An 11,570-nucleotide genomic window follows, 5' to 3' on the forward strand; every position below is an offset into this window, starting at 1 on the left:
TGGCAGCCCAGTATGTGATCTCCTGTCACAGCCTGAGGAACAGTGAATCTGTCTCCCACTAATGCTCAATATGTTTACAGTATATGTAAATATTTCATGATATGTAGATTTTATTTTATTTTTATTTTTTGTTTTGTTTCTTGTTAATTTTATTATTTGTATTTACTTTGGCAACAATGATTTAGTGGTTTCATTAGTGACAAAGGCTAAACTTTCAGCTTCAGTAACGTGTATGCTGTATGGCCGACATTATATTACAATATTACAGGTATTGTGCGAGCCAGCTTGCCAGCGCAGTGATGTAACTGCCTTTCATGTGATAGCAGGGACCTGATCTGTTGGACAGATCTCACTGTACCTCAACTGTCTGGTTCCTTGTTGAGTGATACCAGAGGCCTGGGTTTGATCCCCCAATGGGATAAGGCATGAGCCTGAAAGCACTACATTATTAATAATATTTTCCATGTCGCATTAACATTGGAATGTTCTTTTTACATTGTAAAAAGAGGTGATAAAAAAACGCGAGGCTCTGGCGGAATTTCTCTGTAAACTGAAGAGTTATAGAGGAGACACATCATGATGCGCGATGACGCAAAATACCGCGGTATGTGATTGGTTGACCGATAGGGGCACTCATGGTCTGTTGGTCGGTCGTACAAAGATTTACAGTAAATGTCTTTACTGTGCCCGTTTTAGTATTGAATATTTATATGGAATTTTACCGCTGAAGGGAAATCTTAGTACCTGAGCATAAAAAGAATAGGAGCATACTGTAACGCGTGTGAAGGCCATAAACTATATTAATTTTGGAACATAAACATACAGTATATGGCTGGTCTCGGTACTTTAAAGAAAAAATACACACCAGTATTCCATTTCTCCCTAAACATTTTAAGCTTCGAAGTCTTTAACTAACGTGATACTGGAGTCAACAAGCATACTTTTAGAATTTGATTAAAAGGGAATATAATATGGAATCGCGTATTTAATAACGATATGATTATATTCATGTACCGCAACACAAGAATAGTACAGGCTGTACATTGTCTGTTGATATGAATGTTTCTGTAGTGCTTTTTCAGCAATTTCCATGTGACCTTGCTGGTGGCGCTATGGGTTAGGTTCCTGACTCCCACGTCACACACTCTGTGTTTGAATCCTGCTGGAGCCATGACTTTTTTTTTTAACAAACATTTCTTTGAAAAAATAAAACGTTTCCCTGGGTCAGAGATTACAAAAACCTCACTCGCACCAAACAAATTTATATTTCTAAATATCACAACATGATCGAATTTAAGTCATTTTAATAACAATGAATAGTCACCTAGGCGTTACAATATAAACATTTATATTGATTTAAATCGCATTTAAATCGCCTTTTTTTAAAACCCATAAATAAAGCTGATACTGTTTAGACTTTTAATTATTTAAAACTGTATTACAGCAGCACAATGCACAATGCAACGTAAATCGCTACCTTTGTCTTCTGCGTAACAATGTTCACCTCTCTGTCCAGCAAATTAACAAAAGTAATAATAATTAACTTTATTGTATATGGCGCCTTTAAAGCTGTCTCCTCAAAGCGCTTTACAGGATAAAAACAATAACAACAATACTGTTAGGCTGGGCAAACGATTTTTTTTTAAGAAATACAAAATGAGATATAATGATGTGTTCCGTCTTAGACATTAACGAAGAGCATAACATGTGGGCGGCCAGCAGGAGTGCTGGCTGTGACGAATTAAACCGGTTTCACAGGTATTTTCAAAGTAGAGGGGGGCGAGATTTCCAGCGAAAGACACCTCCCCGCTCCAAAACCAAGGAAGTACAGTACTTACTAGTTAAGAAAGCTAGGCTCCTCAATGAAATCGCTTTAACATGCTAATGCGTTGGTGTAACGGTCTGGGCGTGGCAAGCTTCTAATGTCAACTACGGCGAAAGGAACCCTTCTTTCATTGGAAGACAATGAACATATTCTAGTCCTAAATGAATAAATAGCAAACATGGTTTACATAAAAGACATTTTTCCAAGAAAGTTTAGCCTTTGTCACTAATGAAACCACTAAATAAAGAAATCTTAAGATTTTTAAAATACATGACTTTGCTAAAATTTATGTTAAAATAAAAACTATTACAAACGCCAGCGGAGAGAGAGAACAGGGGAGGGATGTTGGTTTCGCATAAGGGGCGGGGCTATGGAAATGAGGTCTATTTGGGAATGTGGAGTTACATGTTCTGGCAGTTTGTGAATTATCGTTGTTGAGTATGGAGTGTTGTGGCAAAATGTAATTTAGCACTTTCTGGCAAGAGGAGACCCCCAAATTAATAATGTAACATGCTATTGTTTGTGCATGAACATAGTTACTGTATACTGTTATTTCTTTAGATATGCGATTCCATGTTATTTTTTAATCCCTGGCGGGACTGGGAGTCCATAAGAATCGAGTAATAGGTTTCATTGCGCTCTGACAGATCGTCTTTAAATTTACCTTCAGTGGTAAAATTCCATATAAATATTCAATACTTAAACAGGCACAGTAAAGACATTAAATATACATATACATCCTGTATACAGTACAGTTTGCATACAGTAATATGTTTATGTTCCTAAATCAATCTCTTTTATGAGCATGTGAAAGGCATGGTGAATTGATTCTCAAAAATTACTGTACTTTGCATGATTGGAAACAAATGCGTGATTGCGAAATGCTGTGGTGTTACTTTTACAAAGATGGTCAATGAAAAAAAGAATGTGGACAAAGGCAATACTTTGAGTTTACAGCTTGTCCAAGGTCATTCATTATTAATACTATTAGTAATATCTTCATTAAAGACTTTGATGGTGACAGCTCAAACATGAGAGGTTGAGCTTTATTAGCTCCACCTTGCGGAAATTCCGGATACTATTATTTTAGTTGCGGTATTATAGGAGAATTTACGGTAACTCACGGTAGACTGCGTAAAGCGCACCGCCAAATAATGCCGTATCGCCCGCTTGTTTTGAATGGCTGCATCTGTATATATACAGTATCATACTGATTAGCAGTGTTCTTGCAGACTGCTTTCATCTATATGTGATAACTAGCACCACTGTTTTACAAGTGATTATATAAGTAATTATATTACATAACTGTTTTTGTACATTACATATCCAGCAATTCTGAATGTGCGGGGGATACTGCAGTACTTTGCAGTTCAGGGTACCACAGCTTTTTAAAAATACTCAGTTGTGGGGCACTACTATGTAAAACCACCAGGTGGAGCAGTGAAACCTTAACGTGGCATGTGGAACATTTTGGCTGTCACCAGAAAACGCCTGGTTTTGAATCCTGGTCAATGCTGAGGGACAATATTAAACTAAAAAGTAGGTATATTTTATAAATGCAAGATTGCTCAGTTCGATATATAAAAAACAGTTTGTCATTATACTGTAGCGTGTGAATGGATGTAAACTCTTTCAGGTTAACATCCACATAGAGAAAATCTAAAGGTAAATTTTAGATTACAATTTTAGTTTTATTAAAATAAAAACAGTAGTATAATGTAATACATGCCTATGTACTGAAGAAAGATGTGAAGACGGGGGTTTGTATTTAATCTTTTCTGTAGGGGGTTTAGACTTCCAAGTCACAAGCAGGGGTTTATGGCAGGAAAGGGGGTTAACTGATAAGGATTGCAGATGCCAGCTAGGAACCCCCCTGGGTGTAATGTTAAACTGACCATTTGCCCAGAACATCATAAACTGGCCAAATACCATGAACCCCCCTCTTTACCATCAGACCGAGTGACGTCAGAAACGGAGAAGAAAACTGTATATAACCCAAAAGTTTGTAACAGTACGTTGAACAATACTTCGGTTTTGTTGTTTCTTGCGGGAAACAAGACTTCGGCTTTATTGTTCCTTGCATGCAATAAACTCATCTGTTTCACTTCATCTCGGGATCAAGAACCTTATTTCTTCTGTTACAACAGTACACACAGTACATGGTAGTGGTAGCTAAATATAAAAAAGTACACAACAGTATTCCACCTTCGTCATAAATATTTTATGCATCAAAGTCTAACTCGGTGACAGGGGTTATGGTTTTAATGTGCGTGTTCTAACATTATAAAGTTTATATACTGTACTTCATAAAAAAGTAATAATGTTTTATAATTTTCTAAGAATTCGTAGTAAGAACACCACTTAGTAAGAACCAACAAAAAAGTTGTAATGATTTAATACCACTTAATAGTAATATTAATATGGAATTATGTAACTTAGCAGCTAAAATATCACAAGAAGATGTTTTGGAAAAATTTTGACATTTGTTTTTTTTATTTTATTGTCCATATAGTGGTAATGGGCAATGGACTGCAATGTAGTGTAATGTAGTGTTAAAGAACAACCTGCTTGGTTGGTGAACCACCAATGCATCACTCTGCTTAAATGTGCTACATTAAAATCTGCAAGCATTACATTTTCCATTACTCTGTGAAAAAGTGTTTTATATATATATAAACACATATTTACAATTGATAATATTGTAATTGCTCGCAGAGCAAGTAAAATCAAATAAACCCAAAGTGTCACGGGTGTCTGAAAAACTGGATGAACTGACTGTGGAGAGGAAGGAGAGCAAAAATGACCCTATGCGTAGCGGCGAGACGGGAAAAAGCCCTGGGCTCGTTAGTCAAAGAGTTCAGGAGTGCCGTATAGAAACCTATGCCCTCAGGTAGCAGACATGGGGCGACCTGGTGGTAGGCGGGTCTCAGGACATCCGAACGTCAATGCTGAGCCCAGACAACTGAAAGAGCCAAAAATATATAGCCCCAGAGAGAGAGACACACCAGAAGGACAGCAAATAACCGTAAATGAGACAGGAAAGAGTAGGAGCGCCCTCTAGCTGCAGAGGACGTGACACAAAGTATTTTGACATGAAACAATATGAATAAAAAATGCAAAATGAAAACTTGCATGAAATTACAGAGAAAAACACTGAAAACAGCATATTGTGAATCATTTTGAAACATTTTCATCTGAATTATTGCAGAATTGCTGTGGCAAAGGTTTGCTTTCCTTAAAGAAAAACTTTTTATACAGTGCAAACTTTGCAAACTTGTACCAGTTCTGCGTGCAACTGTAAGTCATTCTTGAAAATCATTCAAGTAATTACTAGCCTCTTTTTTGTTTTTTATGTACTTGGTTGTCACACTAAGCTGGATTCACTGCACCATCTGACAGTTTTACAGAGTAGTGCAGTCTTGCATCAAATTATTTGAAAAAATGAGAGTGGCGAGACTTGTTCGTCACAGCTTGTGTTGTGGTATGTTGTCTGACACTGCATTCTGGATGGCCACATCTGTATGTGCATAGAACCATTTCCACATGGCTTTTATATATCAAATCATGAAACCTGATTTAATAATAATAAAACTCAGACTTACCATCTTCCTCCTCCAGTATCACCTTCTCAGACATTGAGATTTGGGGTTAAAATGCCAGTATAACTGTTGTCACTGTAAAACAAATATATTTATGATTTCTATAGTATAAATAACCTTTTTTTATCCAAGAATCTTATTAATCCTGTTTGTAGTGTAAAACACCTGGTTTGAGCATCTTGGGTGCTGTGGTAAAAAGGCAATGGACTGCAGAAAAGCCTCACCCTATCCTTGAGTATTGCATGTGTAATAGTGCCATATTTAAAAAAAAAATAAACAAAAGTTTCACATATCAAAGGAAACTTTTCAAGGATCAGGGGTTTTGTTTATTCTGTAAAACATTTGGTTTGAATATCATGGGTGCTGTGATTAAAACACTATTAAGTTCAGAACAGCTTTCCTACTGTCAGATGTATTGCATATGGAGTTGATCCTTATCTAAATGAAAACAGAAAATAAAGAAATGGTTTCAGAAATCAAAGTTTGAATGTTTGAACCCAGTCTTTACAAAGGATACATAATTAGAGATAATTTTGAGTTTGTCTTTGTGGTATTCAACTTTCCATGGTCATATGCAGGTATGTCACATAAATATCTATTGACTCGCATTGTGAACTCATGTGCATAGCAGTTCAACTGTATTCTAGCATTATTTCTTCCAAAACTTAAATAATATTGCACTAATATTCCTATATCCAAACTGCCATAAAAGAAGCATCCTGCAGTCACAGTTGCCTTGCTTCTGATGCATTATTATTATTATTGCTAATAGAAGTATTTTAAGCTTCCATCACTTATTTACATGTGATATTCAACTAAAATTGCATTCCAACCACAATACAACAGGTCATGGAATACATCTCATGTTTCTCATGTTCAAACTGTAAAGGAGGGTATCAATAGTATTGCACCTACTGTATTACTGTATTACAGGGTCTGTAGAATATTATACAGTTCTCAAATATGGAGATAAGTATTCTGGGGAAGATACTAAAATCTAGGAAAATACATATACTGTAAGTAATTGGACCGTGTGTTGAGTTTCATCTGATTATCACTTTATTATTTGTTTTTCTATTTATTATTTTGTTAACTTAAATTTAAGGTGTATGGATGAAGGATCCCTTGGATCACAAACAAAGTTTCAGTTACTTAATCTTTGAAAAATCAAAACTGTGGAGATCCAGATTCTCCAAATAAGCAAAATCCACAGACATAAATTTAGATGTCTAGTCTTAGATGAACATCATGTACTGTACATGCTTACTATCCTCCAAAGTACCTTTTATTCATAGGCAGGTTTGTCTCAGATAATGGACAACAGTATTTTACTGTTAAATACTATTGTATTTCATTGTATAGAAATACAATGGACCTCCAGTCAATAATGGGTCAATAATTCTTCATTATTTTTTGTGTAAATCAGTCTTATATCATGTTTTCAGTTTCTAGAATTTTCTTTTTTATGTGTACCTATTTTTTTTTTGTTTTACTCCTCCCTACAATAAATTATGCATTTAAATAAATATTTTGGATTACATTCTGGATCAGTATCAACATTCCTTTCAAGCTTTATATTTTCAAAGAATATTGTTACTTAAGTTTCTTTAGCAATCAACAAACAAAACAGTGTACAGTCACAGTGTAAACAAATGATGTTGTTATTTTTTGTCATATTACTTTTTAAAATGTATATCTTTATGATTGACCTGCAATGTACTGTATATTTTAAACTTACCTGTCTGTGAGTAGATTCTCTCCAGGAGTGTGAAGATAATCAGTGTCTTTTCTTTTTATAGTGAATTTTGAAAGGAGGAACTCTTACTGTTCACCTGTGATAAGTTAATAATCAACATCTTATCAACCATGCATTGAATTCTAAAGCCCTTTACAATCTACAGATACTACTGTAATGTTGTACAGGACAGGCTATTTGCTCCCATATAATCTACATACAGTATGAATCCTATTGTTTTCAAACACAAAGTTTGATATCCATTCTTCTTAGAACTCTATTCTGCATCTGTTTTTTTTTTTAATCCAGCTCTACAGTGAACTCTCTGACATTACCTTTTCCATATTGTGAAGTGCTTTATGGTCAGTTAATATGTAAAATATTAAGCATAATCCATCTATTTCTTTCTAATCATTTTTTCCACTTCATGGTCATGGAGGAGCCAGAGTTCATTCCAGCAAGCAACAGGTAAGAGGAACTTGAACTTGAACTTTATTGCCATATATAACTGGTACATGTACTGGTACAATGGAATTCTTACTTACAGAAAGTCTCTCGATTGTTAAAAAAGTGTTAAATACAAAGTGCAGACAGTGCATCAAGACAATATACAAACAGTAGACAGTTTGAATGTAAACAATGCAGACATGTAAACAATGACTGCAGGTGTGCAATAAATAAGAAATTATAATGAGGTAGATGGTGTAGGTGTGGTCCGATGGGCATGGCTAAATGTGTTCCCCAATCGCACTGCTTGTGGATAGAAGCTATTGAAGAATCTAGTGGTAAGTGTCCGTATGCTCTTGTATCTCTTGCCTGAGGGCAGTGGGGTGAAGAGCTCATGCCCGGGGTGGTGACTGTCCTCTGTGATGGCCAGAATTCTACCACAGCAGCGGTTCTCATAGAGCTGTTAAATCTCGGTGAGACCACAGCCGATGACCTCTTGGGCCACATTCACCATTCTCTGCAGTGCCTTCCTCTCTCGAGAAGAGGTGCTGCCGTACCACATGGTGATCCCTTTGGTGAGGATTCTCTCGATGGTGCAGCAGTAGAAGTTCACCAACACAGGAACTGTAATCCCCCATCGCTTGAGGCACCTCAGGAAATAGAGGTGCTGCTGAGCCTTCTTCAAGATAGAGGCTGTGTTCACAGTCCAGGTTAGATAATTAGAAATGTGAATTCCCAAAAACCTAAAGCTGGTGACTGTTTCCACTTCCGTTCCATCAATACTGAGTGGGCTGTGAGTGTGCGGCCTGTGTCTCTGAAAGTCCACTATTAGCTCTTTTGTTTTAAACAAAAGAGTGGTGCACATTGGATGGTTTCCCATTCCATCTTTGTCTGTCCATACAGCCAGACAAAAACAAATACACTCACACCTAAGACCAATTCCAGAAACACATTAACCTAGCAGTATGTTTTTCAACTGTGGGAGGAAAATTCTAAATAGATTGCAATCCATGTCTAAACTTGAACCCAGAGTCCCAGTGCTGCAAGACAGAAATGCTAACTACTGTGCCATCATGCTTCCTATAATGCGCTTTACCCCAGCATGCGATTTGCTGGTCAAAGATGATTGACAGGTGGCACTTGTGGTGCATTAGATGTCAGTGAAATTATTGCTTCATTAAATCTGTAATATTAATTTAATTGCTAATATTAATATGGAATTTTACAATTAAAGAGAAATATTGGTAGCTGAGTATAAAAATAAAAGGGAGCATAACATTTCTGAATGTCATAAACTATATTAATTAATGCTATGAATACTTGCTTTCGTTATTGCAATAAAAATATGTGCTTTTTAGAATCCACTTAATAGGGAATTGAGTAGCTAAGAAATTAATAATATTATAAGGATCTAAATATAATCTATTTTGTATTTCTGGTAGTATTACTGTATTCCTCTTTCTTTGTAAACATCTGCATCAATTTCTCTGACTCATTCACTTGTGATTACTTTGCAAACATTCTGAATGGTGCGTTGGTGCGGTGGGTTTGGTGGATGGTTCTCCCCCTTGAAGTCTGGGTTTGATTCCTGCTTAGGGTACAATTTTTTCTATTAACAAACAAAGACTCATTTTTAAAAATTAAAATACCAAATATTATGTACACTTCATTGACTTTTAAGATATTTGTATATGTCACAGAGTTCAATGTTGAATGATACTATGAAAAACATGAATGAGCAAATGTGAATACTAACAACAGTTGGAGTAAAAACCAGTTCAGCCGGTTTATTTCAATTCACAATACTTTATTCATCTCCAAAGGCAATTTAATACAAGCCTTTACAACAAGCCTTGAAACGAAATTGTATATAATTATAATCGAGAATAACAAAGTGGTATTAAAAAGACCACTGGAGCTGAACTATAATAACCTGATCACTATTAACAATATGAATTTATCAATAATAAATAATAACTTTTCACTCAAGGACATTTGTTTTCTATGGTTTTCATAACCTTCACTTTCTTATTAAAAACCCTATGTTTGAGGCACAATGTTTCAGATGTCAATAACTCTGCAAACAAATGACACAGATGACCTTCAAGCTACAGGCATTTTAAAGATTGTGATTTGAGAATATTTTCACAACTTTTATTTAAACAACATCTAGTATCCTGACCATATAAAGCAGGATAACATAAACATGTTGGGTTCAAGCTCTCTTTAATTTGAGAAGCTCTTTCTGTATTTACTGTTTTACTCAGATAAACAATAAATTACATATGAAATTCTTTTGACAGGAGGAAAGATGTTCTTTCCAGCTCTCTGGCACATCAGTATCCATAGCTAGTTTGTTGTTTAAACAAATTGCCTCTAAATATAAACATCTTAAGATGATGACTCTGTGGATCTGTATGTTTGCCTTCTATTTATGTGCATCCAACTCACAGTCAATGATGGCAACAACACAAAGTCTAAAATACGTTTACGTTTAATATGTTTTGATTAAAATATGATTAAAATATGTTTAATCTCATTTCAGTATCTATGTAAACATTAAACAGTGTTCACATGTTCTTTTGTAACACACAACTTTCTGTGATTTTTTTAAATTAAAAGCTTATCTAAGCTTTTTAAGGTGTTCCTGCATTCCCCTTCTGCACTATGCCAGGTCATGATTCACTTTTTTCCTGTTTGCTCATTTTCAAAGTAACACTTGCTCCATTTTTGTATTTTTACATCTAAACCATTTATTTACCTCTCTAACACTTTAACTGTCTTAATAATTTAGACTGAATTTTAGCTTCAGCCTTGAAAAGCTTAAGTTTTTTCTATCTTTTATTACTTGTCCTACAGACCTCTTTAATCGTGAAGCTTCCAGAACCTGTTGTAACTGTTAATACAATGATGAATATAATTGTCACTATATTATTATATGTCATTATATTTATTCTCTCAAAATAAAATACTATGCAAACTATATTCACATTTCTGATAATTGTACATATCAAATATTAATAATATTATTAATAACATAAATGAACCTCCAGACCATCTCCAGGATGCTCGAAAAGAGCTTGGGAGGGAACGTTTTGTTCCAGCCAGCTAGCACATTATCACCTCACAGTTGGGGGAAGGGAAACTGGATGTGGGCTTTTATTTCACTCTCCATCACTTTCCCCAACCCCTGGACGGACAAAGGTGATAAAGGTGATAAAAATTAATTCAAAAGGGTGCAGTGTGTTAACACAAACTCTAAAAGAGCCGCTTCTAAGAGCAAGGTGACTTTCTGCTCAATTATATGAAAGCTACAGTACAGACAGATTTAAAATTTTTCAAATAAAATTAGCTGTTTGTGAAAATCAGATACTTTGCAAGCAGTGCACAACTCCTCAAAAGATACCCTTTGTCTCTCGCGCAAACTCAACAAAGGTTTTTTTTTTTATAATTTCAAAACTTGGATGGAGTGCCTCGGGGATTCATTCATAATATAATCAAAACAAATTCCTCTGCAGGGTCTCATCTCATTCCACACACGCGAATCCCATGAAGTTAGATCCACTGATATACCAAAATAGTAGCGTACACATCAATGAACTGTGGTGTGATCATATACTGTATAAATATACTGTATATACAGCATGATACTGTATGGTTTTAAAGTGACTACAGTAAATTATGTGTGAAATATTTTTATAGATGGTGGTTAAACACTCTGCTGGTACTGATGCGAACTGGATGAAGATGGATATATATATTTTTGCAGTTTATTACTGAACAGACACCTTTGCTACTCCGTGTTCTCTCCCGCTTACTTCCTGATCTCCCCCTGTCCTAGTCACATTCTCCCCATAAACCTGCAACTGATCCAGAGAACTCCACACAACTCAAAAGCATTTCAAACTGCTCATATGAACAAAACTGCAACAGGACCTAAGCTTACATTAATATTCCCTATTAT

At 35.4% G+C, this 11,570-nt stretch overlaps 1 protein-coding gene across 1 annotated transcript in view; it reads right to left on the reverse strand.

The window, feature by feature from the left end:
* Nucleotides 1-7,238, reverse strand: part of LOC148639748 (NLR family CARD domain-containing protein 3-like) — a 98,008-nt gene extending 90,770 nt beyond the window's left edge. Inside the window, exons 1-2 of the mRNA XM_088620910.1 lie at nt 7,163-7,238; nt 5,428-5,499 (exon numbers count right to left, since the gene is read on the reverse strand). Of these exons, the coding sequence (XP_088477036.1) occupies nt 5,428-5,461 (34 nt within the window). The 5' untranslated portion in view covers nt 5,462-5,499; nt 7,163-7,238. The remainder of the gene's footprint in view (nt 1-5,427; nt 5,500-7,162) is intronic.
* Between the last annotated feature and the right edge of the window lie 4,332 nt (nt 7,239-11,570).

The sequence above is a fragment of the Lepisosteus platostomus genome, chromosome 26 (assembly GCF_059453375.1).
Source record: "Lepisosteus platostomus isolate fLepPlt1 chromosome 26, fLepPlt1.hap1, whole genome shotgun sequence".
NCBI lineage: Eukaryota > Metazoa > Chordata > Actinopteri > Semionotiformes > Lepisosteidae > Lepisosteus > Lepisosteus platostomus.